Consider the following 21906-nt stretch of genomic DNA (forward strand, 5'->3'; position numbering starts at 1 on the left):
GAGACAGTAGGCTTCGGGACAAGCCAAGGGAGATTCTCTTCGCGTGTCTACGATAAACCACTGGCCATCTCAGCATTGTAACATTGGCCGGTTTCTCATTTTCCTTGGGGCAACTAGCGAGATCGCGTTTCGTCGTCCCATCCAAGCAGTGCCGGGCTTCGAGCGGATATCGTCTGAAAACTAGACCGTACCACCGGGGCAACAACAATAACCTCGGCGTATAGCTTAGGAGACTACACGTATGACGTTGTATTACTATCGGCGAGACGCCGGGCGGGCATCATTTGGAAACTACAAGCCCCATGAATACCCGACTAAACGACGTTCATGTCATTCATTACTAATCCGAGCCCAATTACTTTGTCTAAAAGTCATTCAGCCAGGCACAATGTCCATCATACACCGCAAGACATCGAGTCGTCGAAGCAACCACTCGCTAAAACGGTCCCACGCCCGACCTGGCTTCTGATCTGGATGGCCCTGCCAGCAAGAACCCTCCTTATGAATAGATCCTCTCCCGTTGATATATTGATATAGGACAGTCCATGGCTTCCTTGACACACCTATAACTGCAAATTTGTTCGGTATTCAATGGCCTTCGGGCAGGAAACAACCAACAAGAGATTGGTTGACGCAACAACCAAATCATACCAAGCCACAAACCGGGGGTTGCAAACACATGCCAGAGCTAGGGCGTTGCCAAGTAGCGGCGCTGAAGCAAGGAACAAGCCATCAACATCTGGGACAACGAAGCATCGCTCTCTATGGAGGCAGCAGTGACATGAAAGGTGTAATGAGAAGAATTGTGTGGGATGGCGAGTGGTTGTTTTTCACAAGCATGGCGGCCCATGTTACTACCTCCTGTTCGCCCGTTCACGAGCCCTCCGCACGAATCGGTCAGAAAGAAACTGATTTTGAGACCGGGGACAGGACGGAAGGAAATGCAGTATTTTGAACTCCTCCTTGTCTGCCAGTCTGATCATTGCTCATGGATGCAGCCGAACCTGCCTATAAACACGAATGTTGCCCCCCTGTCTTTACCCCAACTTGACAACTTCCGAACCCTTTGTTAAACAATCGTAAAGCAAATTATAACACGGCGATGTTCGCCGGGTCATCAAGAAACAATGCTCTGAGTTACTGGATCAATTCATTCTGCCCAGAATTGCATTTGCCCCATCATAATCCAAGGCGGCTCGGCTTGCTTTCCAAAGATTCACCTTCTCTTTTCTGAGAGGATCCGAAGCCTGTTCGACGGTGGTCAGATTCTATGTCTCAAAAAGATCGGCCTGCTGGGGGGAAGCGACGCCCAGTTAGCGCTCGCATACAAGCAACAACCACATTAGAGCGACCGCTTCAGACAATCCCACGGCCTTCGTGCCGGCATCGACGTGGAGATAGCGCTGGTTTGACGAATTGGGGTCTCGAGACGCGGCCTGGGTCTGCAGCTCACCTGCATGCGATGCTCCGAAAACTGCGTCATTGCCCTGCCCCCACGTTCGCGATCGGCAAGAATGCCGCTCAACAGTAGCATCAGCGTCCACCTCCATGTCGGTAGACCATTTACCGAGCTTGAGAATAGGCGATTTCCCCTCATTTTCCGCGGGTTCCCCTCTTCCCCACGGGGTAATGGAATCCTTTACATACCGGAGGCGTTCCTAGGCCGTTTTCTCGGGGAAGCCGTCTCGTAGTCATTGCTCGCTCAGCACTCCAATCCAATTCCCGCCAGATATGAACAAGAGCATAGACACCATGGACGCGAACAAGCCAAGCATAGAACAGGATGAGAACATTGCAGCCGGTGATTACACGGGTGCCTTGAAGCCCACGGCTTCAAACCCAACTCCCCAAGAATGGGCACAGCACTTCACCGGTCAGGATGAAGCATGGCACAAGGACATGGACAAGAATCTTCTGCGCCGTGTAGACCGTCGGCTTATGCCCACGCTCGTTGTCATGGTGAGTGGTCTCAAGCCCGGCGGGATGTGAACCCACTAACACGAGAACCCCAGTATCTCCTCAACTTCCTCGACCGATCCAATCTCGCACAGGCGCGGCAGGGAACGCTCGAGGAGGACCTTGGCATGTCCGGCACCGACTTCAACCTGGCAACGTCCATCTTTTTTGTCGGCTACCTCCTCATGCAGCTTCCCTCCAACCTACTGCTGACCCGGGTGCGGCCCTCCTTCTACCTCGCGTCGTCCTGCTGCCTCTGGGGCGTCGTGTCAACGTGCAACTCCGCGGCGCATTCGTTCACGCACCTGATTGTGATCCGCTTCTTCCTCGGCTTCGTCGAGGCGCCTTTCTTCCCCGGCGCCGTGTTCCTCATGAGCTCGTGGTACACGCGCGCCGAGCTGACCCGACGAATCGCATACCTCTACGCCGGCAACGCGCTGGCCAATATGTTTGGCGGGCTGCTGGGCGCGGGGATCCTCGGCGGCCTCGAGGGAGACATGGGGATCGCCGGATGGAGGTGGCTCTTTATCATTGTGAGTCCTGTCCCATTCCCGGGACGAGAATGGTCGCGGATTGCTAAGACACCGAACAGGAAGGCGTCGCCGCCATTGCGTTCTCGCTCGTCGCCATGTGGATTCTGCCCGACTACCCTCACACCACAAAGTGGCTGACCGACGAGGAGCGCGCGTACGCCGCCTGGCGCCTGATCGAGGACATCCAGGAGGCCGACACGTACGGCGAGCAGAGCATCATGGACGGCGTCAAGATGGCCGTGCGCGACTACCGCCTGTACATCTTCGTCCTGATGCAGCACGTCAGTCTGGTGTCGCAGACGTTCCAGTACTTCTTCCCGACCATTGTCGGGACGCTGGGCTACGGCAAGATCAACACGCTGTGGCTCACTGCTCCCGTCTGGGTAGGTCGGCCCAGAGACGAACCCCCGGTGACTTATTCTCGGCCTTGGCAGCTGACAACTTCCCCCCTTTTAGTTCGCGACCTTTCTCATCTCGCTCTGCGTCACCTGGTCTTCGGCGAGGACGAAAGACCGGTCCCTCCACATCGCCTGCCTCACGCTTCTTTCGGCTGTCGGCAACGCCATCGCCACGGGCTCGAGTAGAGTCGGAGTCCGCTACTTTGCCATGTTTCTCATGCCCATGGGCGCGGTCTCGGCGTGTAAGTCTTGGTTTTGTTCCTTTCCTCCCTCCCATGTCTCGGGAGTTCCGCAGCTGACTCGAAGGGCTCGCAGACCAAATCATCGTCTCATGGGTCGCCAACTCCTTTCCTCGACCGCTCGTCAAGCGCTCTGCGTGTATCGCGATCGCCAACATGATAGGTAACACGGCCACGATCTACGGGTCCTATCTCGTGAGTGCTTACCGACCCATCCACCTTTGGACCACAGATTTGCTGATGTAACGGGCCAGTACCCCAGCAGCACGGGGCCTCAGTACGTCCCGGGGGGTAGTGCCAATGCCGTGATTTGTCTCTTGGTCGCGGTGCTCGCGATCGTCCTCCGGTACCTGCACAAGTGGGAGAACAAGAAGCTGGAGAGGGTGGAGCAGGAGGCGGCAGATGTGGCGGAGGGAGGCGGCGAGAAGATGCCTGTTGATTTGACGCAGGAGAAGAGGGCCGCCGGGTTTAGATATATCTACTAGAGTCGCGGAGACCGCAGTGCACACGGCGGTGGTGGGCGGCGCCGGGCCCCCCCTAACTGTCGGTCGGGCCCACCCAGGACAAGCACCAGTTGTTGCCAACCCAAACTCCTACCTGGATGTGTATAAACGTAGTTACGGACCTGTTGGTCGATATAGAATATGCTACCGGAGCCTCTGAGCCATTGTCTCACTTCACACCAAGCAGCGCAAAACCACCAAAGTGCAGTCGATGGGATGGCGGGCCGAAGCTAGATGATTTATCGGCACCGCCTGCAATTGACTTGAATACACATCCGCGAACGATCTGGTTCGCTTGCTCCGCTGTTGCTACCGACAATGTTTCCACTCCATTGTCAGCCTGCTGGCGTCAGCTCCGTCACGCACCGTTGCCATGGCCGACTCGTGTAAGCTGGGTGGATGGATCAACCCCGTGAGAACTTTGTCGGAACCGGGATTCCAGAAAATCCCCTGTCGCAACCTGTTGGAGTTGCAGCGTCGAGTTCCGCTCACCGCCTCGAAGCTCAATGCCGGGGTCAATCGATCCTTCGCCCACAGGGGAGACGTAGACGGGGGCTGTGGATAGCGAATCCACCGAGACAAAATGGCAAAACAGACTTCGGCGGGTAGCTGAGTGACTTGGTAGCTGAATCATTTTGCATCCAAGTGTGTCACGTTAAACATCATTGGTGTGTCCGAAGAGACAAGTAGGGTAGGCAGGCATATGGAAAAGTCACCGGCGGGGAAGCAAAAGTTGTGAAGCTAATATATCATAGCCCCAACTGCCAGGGTTGAAAAAAGATTAAGCAGAACCGAAAACGCCCATGAAAAAAGCAAATCCCAACATCTATGCCTGTGCCCATGCCTCGAACCAAACCAATCCAGCCACCCAGACGCCCCTCTTGATTAATACCCTTTTTTGCTATGATGTCCATCCCCCCGCCCAAGAATTAAGTGCCGTGTACGCCCCGTGGTGTGTACGGGCCCCTTTACAGAGCGCGCTTCTTGATGTGGCACTTCTTCAGGCACTCGTCGACGCCGCGGGCGATGCTGGCGGGGATGGCCTGGCGGACGCGGTCAATGTCGTGGCCGGCGATGCTCTGGCCGAAGGTGGCGGCGATGAGGTCGTCGCTGAAGGCGAAGGCGCTGTCGGCGACCTGGCCCGTGCCGAAGTCCTCGGACGCGAAGCTCGCGATGAAGACGGCGTCGTCGCAGTCCGGGTTGAACTGGGTGTGGATGGAGCCCTGGTAGAAGGGCGTCATCTGGAAGGGGCCCAGCTCGGTGCGGATGGCGCGGCGGGTCGTGCCGTCGGCCTCGACGACGCCGTTCTCGGGCGTCATCTCGGTGATGAGGCGGCCCTGGACGACGATCTGGAGCTCGGCGGAGCGCGGGTGAACGTGCAGAGTGTTCAAACCGCACTTGCCCACGCGTCCCACTGCCATCTGGAATATATAGTTAATATCGATTTGCTATTGTAGAGCATTTTAAAGACTTACACCTGCGCCAGTCCCGACGAGGGCGGGGAAGGTCTTGCGGTTGGCGGCGATGAGCTCGCCGCCCTCGCCGGGGTTGACCTGGGGCTTGTTGAAGTCGAAGACGAACTGCTTGTCATCGGGAAGGAGCTTGAAGCGGTCGGCGGCACTGCGAGAGTTGTGTTAGTAGGGCAGTCGGTTTCCAAGAATGGCGCGGCACGGTAGACTCACGTCTCGGCGAGGAACAGCTGCTGGGTCAGGGTCAGCGCGGGGGCGGGAGCGGGGGCGGGAGTCTGCTCGGCGCGGGGGCTGAAAGGGACGGCGGCGGCGGAGGAAGCCAGGGCCAGGATGGTGGCGGCGACGGCAGGAGTGAAATGCATTTTGGCTGGTTTTTTTGTTGGATGGTTTTGATTTAGAAGCAGACAGGCAGGCAGGCAAGCAGACGCAGATATAACCCAGAGATAGGAAATAAGGAAAAAAGAGACAAAGGAGAGAAGAGATGGATAGGAACTTGTGAGTTGCTTGTGAGTGTTTGCGATGTGATGAGATACAGGAGAGAGGCCATTATCAGAGCGGGACGTTATGTCTTGTTATATACTCGAATCCTATCCATACTGATGGGATGGATGTGGGTGGCCTCGATGGTAGTCTATTTTGGATCCCTCAGCCCAAGTCATCCATCGTCAACCAAAGTCCAACAACTCATGCCGGCCTCCCAAGAAGGCTATGGCTGGGGCGGCCAACAGCCAAACCGACCGCCCTCTCATCCATGACTGCAGGGTGCTACTGCGCACACAGCACGCTCACAAATCCGTCTCGGGTATGGTGTAGCCCGACGGGTTCGAGGTCTTGGTGCAGCCGGTTCTCGTCAGCGCTAGCTCTGTGGTATCGGTCCTCTGCCATGAGGTTGGAAGGGACAAGGTTGGTGATAGGTTCCATCGGTCATTGTTTGTTCACTATGGCCGTAGGAATGTTTCCTGCGGTCCCTGGCCCAATGAGACCCGGGGGCCGGCACCCCTGCTCACGCATGCCCGTCCCATTGGGCCTTCCGCTTCTCGGGAGCCCGCCATCCCGGCCCTGCGGAGGGCTGAGCATCGCAGGCGCTTCTTGCCGCCTAAAAATACCATAAGCGCAAAGCGTTTACTGCCTTTTTTACCCATCCCCGGCACAGGTTCGTTGGCAAAGGCTTGGCATCTCGCCTTTCTTAGCAGAGAACATTCCAGTATGTTTCCTCCACACCTCGCCCCCAAATGAAGGACCACCAGCGAGGCCACAACTCGGCCGAACTGTGATCTACGCCTCGCGGATCACTGTCAATCCGGACCCACCACCACGTGGGAGTCGCAACGCACGTACGTCTGGCCACCTTCGAGGCGTCTGGCGTACAGCGCCTTCGGACCGGACCCCGCGGGTGCTGTCACTAGACGATTTGCTATATCTGTTTGACAAATTAACGAAGGCGACACATCGCACCGGAATCTTAGCAGAGAAGTCAAGAGGATCTCTAGCCGTGAAACCTGGTCGCCTGGTAGCTGTGAACGCTGTCTTAGCTCGAACTGATATTGGCCAGGCACACGAGCGTTGCGTTGTGCCAGCCTGTGTGCAACGCCAGAAGCCCGTTCATTTTCACACTAGCCAAGCTTTATCAGCAAATGTCAGTGTCGATCCGGGTATTACCAATAGCTTCTTTCGGGCTGATGTGAGGCGGGGTTCCCCGGAAAATCACTTGCATCTCACGGTGAAGTCACGGGTTATGAGTTCCTTCACGTCGAGCAACTGACACATACGACCATACCCATTGGAAAACTCGGGATCCCGTCCGCTCTCCCATAGATAAGCCAATGAGGGCCGGATTAGTAGTTGGGTCGGTGACGACCAGCGAATACCTGGTGTTGTATGTTTTTTTGTTTTGGTGGTTGACGATGGTCAGCAAAGAGGTGTGGTTCTGTCTAGTGTGGACATGAGAGCTAAGCTCCTCCTGCAGGGAGGCTTGTTTAGAACAGCGGGGTCCCCTGCTGACTAACTTGTCTGCCGTGTAATTAGTTGGTTCAGCCGTCCAGCCGTATGGCACTGACCGTTTACTCCGGTCCCTCCTCGACATCATGCGCTCCCTCTATTTTCTTCCCTTACTCTTTATTATTAGAGATGGACAATCTCGGACAATCCTGCTATATACACATTTAATATAGGTGTATTAACCTCGGACATATCCTTTTCCAAACCTGCCCACTGCTTCTTAACACGGAGATGGGCGATATCAATACAGAAAGGATATCTACTAGAAGTACGACAGAATTACTACCGTCAACCAGTGCAATTACAACGCCGTGCTTTTACGGCTATGAAATTAGCATTGGCAGAGTGCGGATTACCAAAAACTCTGTAAACCTACAATAGCTGCCACCGAGCGACCGGTCTGCGACTTCAGCTGTAGTAGGGTGCACTGTCGAATATCTGGCCGTAACGTGGAAGAATAATATCGCGTACTTTGAAGCCCTAAACGCCATATTTGTGAGACGTTGGCAAGGGCAACGTCGCCTGCCATGGCCGGCCGGCCAGTTACTACCGGAAAACAGGTGAATAGATTAGGCTTTCAAGTTCATCGAGAGCAGCCAACTCTTATTTGTTGATTGGAGCAAAATGAGAGAACTTTGTAGGCAATTGATTCGACCCATGTTGATTGCATTGTTCGTGTGCCAAGCCCCCCTGCTCACCTCGATTCCCAAGGCGACGGTTTACGGATAGGCGAAAGGATTCGCTCCTTGCTCGACAAGACTAGAATCTGACACCCAGCGCATCCCGCATTTGCGGCGTATGCCGACTAGCCCGCGCTCCGCCTTCTAGGCGGTGACGGGGACAGCTTCAATGCCAGCAGAATACTGTGCAACAGGGCTGGGGTTCGGAGCAAGTGTTTCCCGGGGCTCAGCGCAAGAGAGAAGCTGGCCGAAGAACCGAACCCTCCGGGGATCTCGGCTGACATAGGGAACGACATGAGTTATTTCATTTGACCGCATGAGGGCACCGGATTGGCCGCTTTCCGGGACCGATGATACGGAGCTTGATGGTGCTCTGCTCACCAGCTGTCTATCTCTCACTGGCGTGGCAGGTACTTCCCTCGTTGTGCTCGCTCAAATGGCGGGCACTCGGTTGGCTATTTTATCCCAACTGCAGAGGCGGCGATGAACTCGACGAACCCAAGCATGAGGTGTAACACATGGACATGTCACTGGTGACCGGCTTTCTTAGCTACATGGCGATGAGTCTCTTCACCCTGAGAAGGGCATTGGTATTAAGAACCCTTTAGCTTAGCTGACGGTTCTTATGTCGACAATGTCAGGGGTTGGTGAGATTCGAATGCTCGAGAACCAGTGGCCCTCTCCCCTTTCCATCTTTATGTTAGCCTGTTAGTCCGCCGTTCCGCCAAACAACTGCGTAAGCATCACTTCACACCACCTAAAAAGACTCACGCTCGAGTATCATCGCTACTATGACTATAGTAGGCTGCGTCGCCGGCGAATTTCTGCAAGACGAGCAAGTGCGTTCGCCGGCACCACTGCCGTCCCATCTACCCGCATGAAACATGAACACCTCTAGGCCGTAGCTTTAGCACATGCGACCATACCCACTGGAAAATTCGGGATCCCGTCCGCTCTCCCATAGACAAGCCCGTGAGGGCCAGAGTAGTAGTCAGGTCGGTGACGACTGGCGAATGCCTGGTGTTGCATGTATTCTTCGTTTTGTTTTTGGCCCTTCATGATCACTGAAAGCTCTTCTCCCTCGCAGGTCCCCCCGGCTCTTTAGTGTATTCAAGGTTGGAAGATAAGTAAGGGTCGATGTGGGAAAGGCGTGAACGTCAGAAGTGCGGACTGAAAAGCCGCAGAAAGCAAGGCTTGTGGGTGACAACAGTGACACACACCTGGCATACGTTTCAGTCTTATTAACATTGTGAGTTTGGAAAACGAGGGGGCGTTGAAAAGATATTGTAATCGTCCAGCCGGAAAGGAAAAAAATGTTAACTACTCCTGAACAGGATCTGGCATACGGAGACATTGACGCAATTTTGGACACGGACAGAGGCAGACACATTCAACAAGTCAGTCCGAGTCAAATGCTTCTTCAATTAGCTACTCCCAAGGGAATGAGAAAAAACTTCATTTAAGACCTGCGGGTTTGGCAGGTGGGTGGTATCGCAACGTATCAGCACGGTCCTCTACGGCCAAGGACGGGGGGAAATGGACTCTAAACTTCGTCTTCGTCTCCGTCTTCGTCTTGTTTGCCGCCGCAGTCAACAGATGTGAAGGAAACAAAAAGTAGAAAATAACCATCCTCCCCCTGTTGGCCATCCATGCTCAAGAGTGATTCTCGAGATATGGTGTTCTCTGCTCCCTCTGCCTGTCTCCCAAAATCTCGAGGTCAAAACGCCGTTACCCCGGTCGAGAGACCTCCCCGGTTTTGGTGTTCCTGGTTTCCTCCCTTCTATATGTGATGTGCGCAACGTGCCTCGTCGTCCGTCTGCATCGCTTCCTCAATATTCAGTGGGATTTGACCCGATATGGCCGCATAGTTCATAGCCACCAGCCCGTTGATAGTATGAGCTTATGGTTGTGACGGTAACGGAGATAACCATTCCCAGACTGGTGTATCTGGCATTCTATCCACCAACGGGGCCGAAGAGCTGCCTTGGTGTATCTGGACTAGTTCCGGTGCTATATCGATGTCGGGGCATGCGCAAATACCCCAATCGAGACAGCCAAGGCTATTTGGTTGGTCGTTCTAGTACCGTCTACCGCGGTCGTCAGGGCGAGACCGGCGATCGTCGTCTCCACGAGATGCAAAGTTTCCACGATCTCCCTGTCTGTAAGGGCCGCTCTCGTTGATTCCCGGCAGATACCTGTCACTGAGCAGGCGGGGTCCACGGCGGCCACCACCGCCACCACCACCACCGCGTCTGCCACCACGCGATGAAGGAGGCCCACCTCTATGCGGCGGTCTTCCACCCGTCATCTGTCGACGTCGCTCGGCCTCTCTATGAGGAGGGCGGATGCCGATGAAGACCTCTTGACCACGATCAACAAAGTTGTCTCCTTGTTCGAATGTGTAGCGGTTGATTTCGTTCTCAGCGCCCATATCCCGATCAAGGTCCTGAGTGTAGAACGATCGCATGTTACGGATACGTCTGCTGGCCAGGTCCTCTGAGACGGGCTGGAAAGAAATCGGGGGATTTGCTCGCGTGGTTTGGACATTACCTCCAGGGAATCCTGGGATCTGGCGTGGAGGCCTAGGGCCAGGCCCGCGCGGCGCATCTCCCCGGGGCCCCAAAGGCGCGCCTTCGGTTCCCCGACCGCCACGAGGACCGAGGGGAATGGCGTTGACGTCCTTAACAGCCGGGCCAGAAGGCGCAGGCCTCGCAGGTTCAGGAGCCGATAGCGCTGGTGGAGGTGCGGTGCCAGAATCCAGGCGGGCGACGACGTATCCGTCATCCTCCTCTTCGTAGAGCACTTCCCAGCGAATGCCTCTCTTGCGACTGCCTTGAGTTTCTTCCTTGTCAATCCATGCCCTGACCTTCTCTGGGGGCACAAAGTCCACCCACAGTGGCTTGCGCTCGCGTTCGTCTGGCCAGATGACGTCATGCAGGGCACTGCGAACGCGCGAAGCCTGTGTCGTAGATCTGAAGACGGCAAAGGCGTGAGATTTGATCTGGTCGAGGTAAAACTCTTCAATGTCATCATCGTTGGGCGCTGCGCCGGCAGGAGTTGCAAGGTTGACGAGATGTGCCTGCACCGTGTTCTCTCGGAGTGGTCTCATAAAGTTCTTGATGTAGAGCGCTCTGGTGGCAGGGTGAACCGCCGGTTTAACGTCTCTCTCGTACTCCATTGCATCGCCGTCGTCTTGACGGCTAACGGTTCGTTGTCCTAGCTCAGCCGCGTCGTCCCTCTCTTGGCCATGGCCTGAATGGTCTCTGGGTATGGTGTCGTCTTCGATGGGTTCTGTTGAGGCAGGAGCTTCGATTTGAGAAGCATCGTCTGCCTTTTCATCGATTTCTTCCTGATCTATGGCCATCGCAGTATCTTCAGCACCTGCTTCGGTGCTTTGAGGCTGGTCCTGTTCCATCGGCTCGTCCTCAGGCCCATCGAGATTCTTCGAAACGTCCTTCGCATCCTTTGCGACATCGTCAACGATGCTCGTGCCTTCCACCAATGCGTCCTTGATATCGCTTATAACTTCAGATAATCCAGATGGCTTCGAGGTTTGCGCATTGCTGTCCTGGTCCGCATCAATGCGATCTTGGTCTGCTTTGATGCGCTTACGAGAAACCGATTCAGATGATTCGATAGGGCTCTCTGATCGGCGTTTCCGTTTCTGGGCATCCTGCGCTATCTCTGTAGGGGCAGGAGGTGTAGGGTCTGATGCAGTGATGGATTCGAGAACTGTCGCCTGCGTATCTTGCTTGTCTGCCTCGGCAGCAATCGCTGTCGGCTCATGACTGGCTTCTGCAGCCGGCTCGACTGCTTCCTGAGCTACGGGCTCGGGCTCGGCGGCCGCAGCATCTTTGGGGGTGGTATCGATGGGGGCGGGTTCGGCGGGCGCTTCCGCAGGCTCTGCAGACTGCTCTGCAGACTGGGACGCGGGTTCTGGGGAGGCCTCTGCTTCTTGCGCGACAGCTTCGGTGTCGTGCTCTGTGAGGCGCGCAACGAGCTCCTGCTTCAGACCAGCTACAGCAAGTCCTCTGCGCTTCAACTCGGCCTTGAGTTGGACAACGGTTTGTTTGCTCCAATCCTTCATTGTGAATAGTTGTTGGCCAGGCGCAAAGATTGGCGCATAGCTGGGCTGCTGGATAATTTGATTTTGTTCTGCAGGCGCGTAAGTCGGAAAAAGAAATACGACTTGCTCGAATGATTTACGCGCGTTGGATAATGTGTTGTTGGCGAATTTGGGTGGTAGATGGAGGATCCAAGATGAAGTACTCGGTCGCTCCGAGCGCGTCGTCGCGACCTGAAAAATTGCCCCGTCATGCAAACGAGAGCCTCTCCACTGAACTAGGACACTAGGAAGGTCACTAGTGCAGGGGCTACTGCCCACCCTCAGTGATCGATTCCCGTCCGTGGGAAAGATGTCATCTCTGCGAGCGGCCCCACATCTTTTCGCTAAAAGTAAGGCCGGTTATCTGCCGGAAGATCAGTCACGTGGCTTCGAGCTGAGCAAGTGAGGCAGGAGGATTGGACAATTCGATGGGAAGAATATGTGCACGGGCCAGGTCACCTTGTGGTGGAAGCCTGCAACGCCTGCCTGCCATAGTACATACCTTTGATCGCTTGCAGGCGCGGTTTTTGTCTCATTTCCATTGTGTGTCTCACCGCGTCGGCTTCGACTTAAAAGAGAGGACTTCAACGGCTTTCTTGCGTCTGGTCGCCGCAACCGTCACAGACAATGCTATAGGTCCCTGTTGTCCAATACTTCCTACTTTGACATTTTCACACTGGACATCTGAGGACGTCTCGATCTCCTTGCTTCCTGCCCTTGCGCGAAGTCGCAACACATAGTCCAAATAGAAGTCCCCAGATGAAGAAGCGACGAGGGTCGACTCGACAAAGAAATGCATTTTCGCAGCTGCCATTCTCGCCAAACACCTTCATAAGATGACAAAAGGCGTGACATTCCCGCAGCGCCAGCAAATACCAAATCTCGACGCCCCGAATCTCACGCCCAACTTTGGGCTGTTTCGCTACTCATCGATTTCTCAATCCATTCGTCCCACAACACCGTAACTTGAGATGAATCAACTCTCCTCAGGGTCCACGAGGAGTCCCTCACCAGCGCACACTCCGCAGCTCACTAAACCTATTGGTCGTAGTCGACTCAGCGTAACACCTCTCACCGACACTCCGCCAACGAGCACAAGCATTGGCAGAGGCGGCACGCCGGGATCAGACAAAATTCTGGCCGGCCGTGTCAAGAAGACACCCCGCAAGTTCGTGAAGAGGGAAGAGGATGTCTTGAGTGAGAAGGAGAAGGATGAGGCGCTCCGGCAGCTTGAGGATATGGACGAAGAAAGAAAGCTGTTCCCTGGCAGCGACAACTGGAGTGAAGATGAGCTCAGACTTTTCGAGGTTCTGTACATGAGACAGTACAGTCCTCTGCTCCCATCGCATTGGGATATGGACTTCCGAGGGATACCTATCCCTGACGTTCTCTTCGCGAGCTCTGACGCGCATCCGCCTATCATCAACGCGCGATCTGGCAATGACTTCAAGGGTGAGTCACGAGACTTGAAATCCAAAAGAAGAAAAAAAACTGAGGTATGCTGACGTAATGAAGCTACGAGAGCACTTGCTCGTCTCATTGACTTGACGGCATTTGTTCGGGGGTTTTGTCAGACACGCCAAAGACATAGGGCGCGTGGGTTTATTGAGAAGGAGCTCCAGGAGTTTACGAAATGGGCCGAGCAAGATGGGGAGTACAACAATATCGAATACCTGCCGAACCTCATTATCGACATGGTGGATACATCAATGACACCCCAAGCCATCGAAGAGCACATGCAACTCCGTCTCAAAGCTGCTGCTGCCACTCACCGCGCGCACTGGAGAGTCGACGAAATGCCCGAAGCCAACGACGGCGATGTAAAAAGCCATGGGGATCAACCGGAAGAAGACAGCGAAGAAGCCGAGCCCGAGGACAATAGAGTCGTCCTCGTCCCTGACAAGTATCCGACGCCGTCGCCACAAAAACCGCAAACGGACCCCCCGTCAACTCCGCCACACAACGGGATCAACTACGACGGTGCTCACGACTGCGAAACTCCAAGTAAGAAGGTCAGTAGTCCGGCAAGACAGTTGCCCAACCAACAGGATGGTCGATATACACGTCAGCCACCAGTCCTCTATGGGCTGTTTATCGTCAATACCTCGGTCATGGTGCTCACCATTGATTCGGCCAAGGAGGGCGACGATGCCTATGTCAGCTATCAGGTTGAGGTTGGCTTTAGCAAGCGCTATCAAGCCGTGTGGAATGCCATCACTATTGCGATAGTGGTTTGCCTGGCGAGAGACGCAATGATTGACATGAAGGACGATTTTAACTACTCAATTATCGACGGGGACAGCGATCCCGACGCTTAACACGACAGAGGATGATTGGAGGAGGCTGGTGCAATCATCAGCAGGGCCCGGCTTTTTCTTCGCTACCTTTGTGGCGGCGGGCAATTCTTTGGAATGCGTATACCCCTATTCTAGCTTTCTTTATTTTCCTTTTCTTTTGGGCGGACGCTGCAGATACCCATTTAGTCAAGTATGACACAATGTTGCAAAGTAAACTTTCTCTCGAATGACGTTAAGACCATCCTTCTCCTTCCCTTGCAATACCCTGTTGGCTTAGCTGAGCAAATCGGACGATATGAATGGTCTAAGATGACATTCAAAAATAAGACGATTGGTCAACGTTATCAGGGAGGTGGCTGCAGACCTCGGCAGTCCCTCAACTCTGAGCATAAATAAGTGCCCCAACCTCTGGGCTCTAACACCGGATAAGAGGGCCGACTCAGTGCGCATTTCGTCGGATCCGGAGCCCATCTCGCTGTTATGGATACCTACCCCCGAGGCCTGATGCTAGGTTTTCAGAAGGCCCTAGACCTCGGTCTTACGCCTCGGCTTTCTTGGGCATTAGGGGTCGGCCACCGAGGCGGGGAGAAGAAGAGAGAAAAAAAAGTCGAGATCGATCACATCATGCCTCCTCTTAACACCGAGAGCGACCATGCCACTCCTCGGGATTACGTATTTTTCACAAAGGTTGTCTGGGGGGGCAGTAGGAACCCCGACCACCTTATTCGTCACCGCCTCGGAGGACCCTGTCAGCTTATTCAGGTCGCCTGTCACTGGACAGGACTTGACAGATCTCGGAGCCGGGCTCCGGTCTGCCCCACCTATCGAAGGCTTGCTCTGTGTGCCTTTGGGAAATCCTCCTCGTAGTGATGTGAAGGATTCAAGGATGTGTGGTGGTGATGGCAGTGGTGGTGGTGGTGCGTGTGGTGGATTGATAGGCCAAGAACCGAAGCCTGCGATTCCCTCGACGGGGGTCGGATTTTCGTATCCTCTTGCTCGGTTTGCTTCCGCTACCTAGTGGTGGCGGTATAAGCCTGCCCTTGGTGAACGAGACTACATAGCACGGCGTCCGACTAACACTACGTACATGCCCGCCCTTTGTCGGAGAGAGTCCCCCATCGGGCGCGTTGCATTGCATCTTGGCACATCTTATTCGAACGCTGGGTCGGCAACCCGTAGGCTTGGGGCCCTGTTTCGATTCCAGCACTCTGGGGGACACACACTGGGAATTTGGAACCGGAGACCGAGCTGGCGGGCACAGGGCCTTGGGGACAAGGGTGGATTTGACTTCTTGGGTCCCCTTTTTTCGGGTGCTGCATCTCGCTTCAGCCGGCGGGACTTTGCCGGTGATGTGAGAGGTGATGAGGGTGCTGAGTCGGCTCACGCTGACGGCCTCCTGGCAGGATTGGGCTTCCCTTTAAGAAACATGGTCGATGATACTCTGTACCGCCTGCCTCTGCCACGTTTGATTTCTTTCTTTGTGTACATATATTTACATATATACTTGTGTAACTTGATGCGTCGGATGTTAGCGGCGTTGGTTGGTGAAGGAGTGCTCAGGTGCCAGGTGTGCTTTGGGTGCTACACAGCGTGTTAGTCGGCGTCATACTCGGCTTTGAAGCTACCTTCCAAATTATTTCTTCCGGGGGCCAAGGGTCTGGCGCACAATTGACATGGAGACGGCGCTACTCGCCAGACGTGCCGATTGATCCATTGAAAGAGTCAAGCAAATCAGGGCGTGCCCGCTAAATGAAGTCGCAGCGCAGGACGACCCCCGCCAGGGAAGGCCGGGCCATGCCAACCGGGAAAGGCTAAATACGCCGTATTTTTCGGGACTAGACCTGGACGCTGGGTACCTGATAGTACTAATCGTCTCATAGGGCCCCTGTCTGTCGCTATCACTTTTGGTTGAAAGCTGTATCGGTTTCTTGATAGCCAATATCTGATTGTCTGCCTTGTCTGGAACTGTGTTCGTCAAAGGACGACATATCCCAGGTGTAGATGGTAACAGCGACATGGGAGCGAGGGACGACCACCCGGGGGAGGTACTGGACGGAATCAGAGGCTTTCCCGTCAGATGCAAAACTAAAAAGTCACTGCCAAAACAGCCTTAGTCTCTCGACCCGGTGCCATCAATGCCGCGATGCTGGACGCAACAAGGTGGACTCTTGTAGGAGGTGGGTTCGCAACCCCCTGTTACGCTGGTCTTAGTGTCTTAGCGACATGCCTGCTGAAAGCCAATCAGCGGCCACATGTTGTAATCCGTGACCTCTCAGCCCAGATCACCCAACGACCGGGCTCCGATTTTCCCCCATTTCTCGTCCGTCACTCGTCATTGGGAAGCGAGCCGAGTCGCAGCAGTAGTCGCAGCAGCGTGTGTGTGTGGGCGTGGGCGTGGGCTGTCTGCTCTCGTGATTTCTGCCAGCGCCGCGTCTCTCGTCCCTCATCATCGCCCTGCTCGTCGTGCACAGCACACTTACTTACCACTCCGCCACTAGACCAACACCCGCCCTGTCCAAGATCAACACAGGCACGCTGACTATTCAGCCACTATTCCAGCACCTCCCACCCCTTTGCCAGGCCCAAAACCCACCCACCGAGCACTCGCCGACCCTCTCACCGCCCGGTGAACCCTTCAGGAGCCACTGCCCTCCATTCGACGAGGGGCTCTTACATGTCTGTCAACGCCAGCAACATCCGTTATTTTCTCCTCAGCATGCACTCGAAATCACCGCTCTTACCCTCCTAGGCCGTCGTCATTCCCCCAACCCTCTTCATCTCCCCTCCTTTGGTTCGATCAAGTCCGGCCTTCAGGAAACCGACCTCTGGCATCGACCCCTCCGTTTCTCACACCACGCTGTGCCTGTAGAGACACAGAACGCCAAAGTCCTTCTTGCCCTGGATCAACGGTGGCGACCCTCTGTCCTCCCCCCGGTCCCCGATCCCGCTCTCCTGCCTCCGTCAACCGGTTCTCCATAGACCTTTCCTGACGTTGTCGACGATTCGTGGACGGGACGATTCCATCCCCTGGCCCTCCTCCGGACTACCGACCGTCGAACCACCTTTGCACCGTGGTGGGGTTTTGTCTAAGTTTGACTCGGTTCCAACTTCCTCGCTCACTCTCTACGCCTTCGACCACCTCGCCGTTGGTATCTCTTCTTTCCCCTAAAGCGGTGTTCCCTTCTCCAGGCTTAGCATTGCTGCCTTACGAAGCCATCAAATCACCGTGATTGATACCCCCCTTCTTGTTCGTGAAGGCCCCCTTACATCCCACTTCGATTCTCCCGCATCTTTTATTGCAGCCAATACCCCCCTTACGACCGGTTCATCAACTCCGACCGAACTACGCTTCTTTCGAATGGCTATGGCCGATGCCATCACGTCGGCGGCACACGGGTCGGCCAAGCAGCCCCCGTCCACCATCCGAACCGCCCTTCCGTCGCGACGAATGTCCCCCAAAGCCCGAGACGGAGGGCAGTATGGTTCCACAGAGCAAACGAGAGGCCCCAGTCCAGTAGGCAGAGGCGAGGATCCCGAGGCGCCAGCGAGCCTGCGACCAGACTTCCGACGTAGTCCGTCGAGCGAAGCCACGTCAAGGTCACACGCCAGGAGTCCGATCTCAATGTCCAGCGACGGCTCGCCCAAGGAGGTGAGATCGGAGCCAAGACCCAGTCCGGCACCGACAACAGCGAGTTCTTCATCGGGCCAGGTTGGTCAAGTCTGCAGGTAAGAGGACCACGACCTCCTAACCCCCCTTCTTAACAGCAATCTGATCAGTAATAGTAACTGTGGTACGACACGGACGCCATTATGGAGGAGATCTCCCCAGGGAACGACGATTTGCAACGCCTGTGGCCTGTACCAGAAGGCAAGGAACGCCTCGCGGCCAACTAACCTGAAGAAGCCCCCGCATCTCGTTGCTGCGGCTCCGAGGACTGCCCCGCCAAAGATTGCTCCAGCGCCAGGTCCGGGTCCGAAATACCTCAGTGCCCCTGCTCCGACGTATGTCACCGAGGAGCAGGCCCCGTCAGGCACTTGCCCAGGCGGTGGCAAGTGCAACGGTACGGGCGGTGCCGAGGGCTGCAGCGGTTGCCCTGCCTACAACAACCGCGTGTCGAAATCTGCCCATCTCAACGTTGCACAGGGCGGCGGTTGCGGCGGCGGCGGCTCCTCGAGTCAATCCCCAGGTGAACCCATGGCTGTGGACGACCCTGCTGCTCCTGTCGACATTGCTGCGCTGCAAATTCAGGGACAAAACCCAAATCAGACCGTTGTGATTGCCTGCCAAAATTGCGGCACCACCATCACCCCATTATGGAGGCGAGACGAAAGCGGCCACACGATTTGCAATGCCTGCGGTACGTGCCGTCTTTTTCTGGGGAAGTCCTCGATGTGCTGACATAATTAGGTCTCTATTATAAGCTACACGGCGTTCACCGACCTGTAACGATGAAAAAGTCGATAATCAAGAGACGGAAACGCGTGATACCATCCTCCTTTGGCGGCGAGTGGACGGAAGAAATGCTCGAGGGTTCAGAGACGCAAAGCCAGGCGCCAGAGGGAAGTCCTGAGAGGGGCACGATGAACGAAGATGGATCCATCAACCTGGGCTTCCGACGCCGCCCAGAAGACTCCCCAGCCATGCTTCCAGACCTTCATCTGCGTCAGAATCGCCAAGGCTCACCTCTCCCGTCGCACGACTTGACTGCCTATCAATCAACGAGTTCCCGAACTGCGCACCCCTACTCGGGATCACTCAACGACGACAACCGTCTCGCTCCGATCATGTCACTCAACGCCACGGGGGAACGGCAGTCCTCGCTGTCTCCTGCGTCTTTCCTATCTCCGTCTAGGAAGCGGTCGTTGTCTGCGGAAGGAAACCCGCCAGGCGATGGCGGCCCCGACTCCTCCAAGCGACTGTCGTCTATCAAGTCGATCCTGAACCCGACCACCGGAGACGACAGCCCCCCTTACCACTCAGGAGGCGAAGATGCCGCGGAACACTACGCCCGTTCTGCCATGTCCCCTGCCGCCTCTGCGCCAAGCCCAGGGTCCTATTCAAATACCCACATGACCCCTCTCCCATCGCCCGGGCCGAGCAGCCAGACAAGCAATGCAGGATACAGACCGGAAAGCGAGAGGGCAAAGGCGGAAAAAAGGGCGGCCCTGGTTCAGGAGGCCGAGCGGATGAGGGAGATGCTGGCGGCGAAAGAGAGGGAACTGGCAGAGCTGGGTCACGAATGAACGAAAGCGAAAAACGAAGATTCCAAGATGAGACGCACCCGAAGGGGGCCATCGAGTGTTGAAATTGGGTAACGGGAAAGCATGGGTACAGCACACGCATCATGGCTCGGAGTTCCCTGTGATTTTATGAACGGGCGTGCGGCTTCGCATGGGCGACTATTTGGCGAACGAGGAGAGATCAAAACGGACAGGTCTGGCCCCTACAGGAGGAGAGGACGGTGTTTTCTTTTTTTTTGCCCTTTCCGGCTCACGACACGGCGTTTCTTCAGTACGACGATCGCAAAAAGAAAAAGGAGGACCGTCTCTTAGAAACCATTGGGGGTGGGGTGACTTGGCTGGGCTGGCTGGGCTACAAGTGGAGTTTCAAAGTACGGATTCTTTTGCCCATTTTTATTATTTATTATTATTTGCTTTGGCTTTTTTTATATGGTTTTAGATGCCGGAACCCCCAAAAGCGGTAATGGGCAAGGCCCAAAAAAAGGGAAGAACAGGGTCCCGGAAACTGGGGGGGCATGGCAGCGTCGACTGGACGACGCGGGTGGCCATTCCAACCGGAGTCTGCGCGTCGAATTCGAAAACGGAAGCAAGCATTCATTTGCTCATGCACCGGGCATGTAAGGAGGGGGAAAATGTTTCGAGGGCAAAATCAGGTCTGTTAGACTAACCATTACGGATCACAAACAACACCTTACTTTTACCGGCCTCCCAATGTCTCCCTTGCACCAACCTTCTAAAGGAAAAAAGTGAAATTCATACACTGCGCCAGGTACATCCTCCCATTGAACAACCGGCGCGCAATATGCCCAGCCTCCCACCCCACACACTCGTAGAACGTTCGTGCTTTACAGTTGCGAATACACAATATACAGCGGGCCCGGCATGGCCAAACATCAAGAAGGGGGGTTCTGTCGGGTCTACCGTGTCCCTACTCCGTCGCCTCTTCTCTCTTCTCGTGTTTCTCTCTCAGCTTCGGTGCGGGGCTGAGGTTCGTTGTTGGTCGTATACGGGGTTCCCTCTCTTTTCAGTATCTTGATGGTCGAAAGAAGAAATCCTCAGCAAATCCGGTTCATTTCGCAAAGTTTTCTCTTGAAAATAGGGAAATCCGTGCCTCTCCCAGGGGAAGCATCCGAGATGACAGTTTGTGTGGTTGAAAAGGGGCAGCTAGCTTACACCTGCTCTGCTCCCCAGCCGCCGTCGGCCTCGCGCATGTTGGCTGGCGGCTCGATCTGGGGAACGAACTCGAGGACGACATAGGAGACGCCGATAATGCCGATGATGGAGCCGGCGATGACCTTGAAGATGTTGTCGGAGAGGAGGATGGAGCCGATGAAGATGTAGACTGGGAAAAGGTTGACTTGTTAGAGCTGTGCCAGATTGCCCCGGGGCTGGAGCATGATTGGGAGGTTCGAGACTTACAGACACCGCGGCCGAGGAAGGAGAAGAGGAATGATGCGTAGCGGGAGACTTGAGGGGGGATTTGGAACTCTACGATTGGGTTAGAAGAGCGATCCGGGGAGGGGGGATTAGTATCAATTACCGAGCAGCGCGGTGCCTGGTTCGCATGGTTAGCCATCTTCGCGGGGGACATTTACGACTTGGCAAGAAGGCAGGGACTTACAGAGACCGAAGATGATCACGTAGGCGCCGACGATGATGCTCTGGCTACGCGCAATTTGTTAGCTGGAGCTGTTCGAATGCCATACGTCTTATTCCGTTCCACGACGATGGTCGACTTTTTGTCGCACAGAAGCCGTGTGCGCGCGCGCAGGTCGCAGCCACGGACAGGGAAGTCCGGCGGGTGTGTAACGGCGGGAAACACGTACAAGGTGAAGTGGAAGAATTGGGTGATGCCGCCCAGGACCATGATGGTCGCGGTGGCCAAGTTGACGATGCGACTGATGAGAGAGACATGCGGTTAGCGATTTGCGAATGCGCTCGAAGGATCGGGGAGCTACAGGGTAGCTGCTGCCGGGCACAGGGTTGGACCTACAAGGCGTCGGAGAGCTCCATTTTGACGGGATTGAGTATCGGATGGTCAGGGAAAGGGACGAATATTCGATGGCGGAGGCGGGAATATGTAGGAGAGAAACGGGAAGCTGACGTGGATGGAGTGGCCAGGCAGCTGGATATCGCGGGTTTGGGGGAGGATGTGTTGTGTGTGTTGTGTGTGGGTGTGTAGAAGCAAGGTGGATGCAATGTGTGACGTCCGGAGAAGAGGCTGACGAGTCAAAGTCGTCGTGTCTGGCTCCTGAAGCTGGTAAACCTGGCAGATTAGATACAAGGAGTGCTGCGGTGGATACCTAGCGGGGGCAGGTACCAGTCACCGGAGGAGGTACACGTAGCGGGCGCAGGCTCAAGCAACAGCACCAAGCACCAGCCACGCCCAGCCTTTTTCCAGGCCACTGACTGGACACTGACGCCCGCTCTGACGGCAGCGAAGGGGAGCTCAGTGACCGCCTTCCATAGTCAGCGACCGGGGTGTTT

General features: G+C 55.4%; 6 protein-coding genes across 6 annotated transcripts; 3 read left to right on the forward strand and 3 right to left on the reverse strand.

The window, feature by feature from the left end:
* Positions 1-1731: 1731 nt before the first annotated feature.
* EsH8_VIII_000624 (major facilitator superfamily domain-containing protein) lies at positions 1732-3611 on the forward strand (the record flags this gene model as incomplete). Its single annotated transcript, XM_083269666.1, has 6 exons — positions 1732-1959; positions 2013-2489; positions 2549-2872; positions 2946-3129; positions 3203-3321; positions 3381-3611. The coding sequence occupies 6 exons, from the start codon at positions 1732-1734 to the stop codon at positions 3609-3611; spliced, it is 1563 nt and encodes a 520-aa protein (XP_083129434.1).
* A 986-nt stretch (positions 3612-4597) lies between these two features.
* Positions 4598-5460, reverse strand: EsH8_VIII_000625 (RmlC-like cupin domain-containing protein; the record flags this gene model as incomplete). Its single annotated transcript, XM_083269667.1, has 3 exons — positions 4598-5050; positions 5105-5249; positions 5312-5460. 3 exons carry the CDS (start codon positions 5458-5460, stop codon positions 4598-4600), a joined length of 747 nt encoding a protein of 248 aa, XP_083129435.1.
* Positions 5461-9853: 4393 nt separating this feature from the next.
* Positions 9854-11863, reverse strand: EsH8_VIII_000626 (uncharacterized protein; the record flags this gene model as incomplete). Its single annotated transcript, XM_083269668.1, has 1 exon — positions 9854-11863. The coding sequence occupies one exon, from the start codon at positions 11861-11863 to the stop codon at positions 9854-9856; it is 2010 nt and encodes a 669-aa protein (XP_083129436.1).
* A 989-nt stretch (positions 11864-12852) lies between these two features.
* EsH8_VIII_000627 (uncharacterized protein) lies at positions 12853-14199 on the forward strand (the record flags this gene model as incomplete). The annotated part of the gene is made up of 2 exons (XM_083269669.1): positions 12853-13333; positions 13397-14199. 2 exons carry the CDS (start codon positions 12853-12855, stop codon positions 14197-14199), a joined length of 1284 nt encoding a protein of 427 aa, XP_083129437.1.
* A 3337-nt stretch (positions 14200-17536) lies between these two features.
* On the forward strand, positions 17537-19422 carry EsH8_VIII_000628 (GATA-type transcription factor; the record flags this gene model as incomplete). The annotated part of the gene is made up of 3 exons (XM_083269670.1): positions 17537-17904; positions 17962-18536; positions 18587-19422. The coding sequence occupies 3 exons, from the start codon at positions 17537-17539 to the stop codon at positions 19420-19422; spliced, it is 1779 nt and encodes a 592-aa protein (XP_083129438.1).
* A 1021-nt stretch (positions 19423-20443) lies between these two features.
* On the reverse strand, positions 20444-21432 carry EsH8_VIII_000629 (Golgi apparatus membrane protein TVP15; the record flags this gene model as incomplete). Its single annotated transcript, XM_083269671.1, has 7 exons — positions 20444-20450; positions 20593-20761; positions 20839-20907; positions 20960-20974; positions 21041-21084; positions 21246-21317; positions 21413-21432. 7 exons carry the CDS (start codon positions 21430-21432, stop codon positions 20444-20446), a joined length of 396 nt encoding a protein of 131 aa, XP_083129439.1.
* Positions 21433-21906: the final 474 nt, after the last annotated feature.

Source organism: Colletotrichum jinshuiense, chromosome 8 (genome assembly GCF_051148585.1).
Source record: "Colletotrichum jinshuiense chromosome 8, complete sequence".
NCBI classification, from domain to species: domain Eukaryota; kingdom Fungi; phylum Ascomycota; class Sordariomycetes; order Glomerellales; family Glomerellaceae; genus Colletotrichum; species Colletotrichum jinshuiense.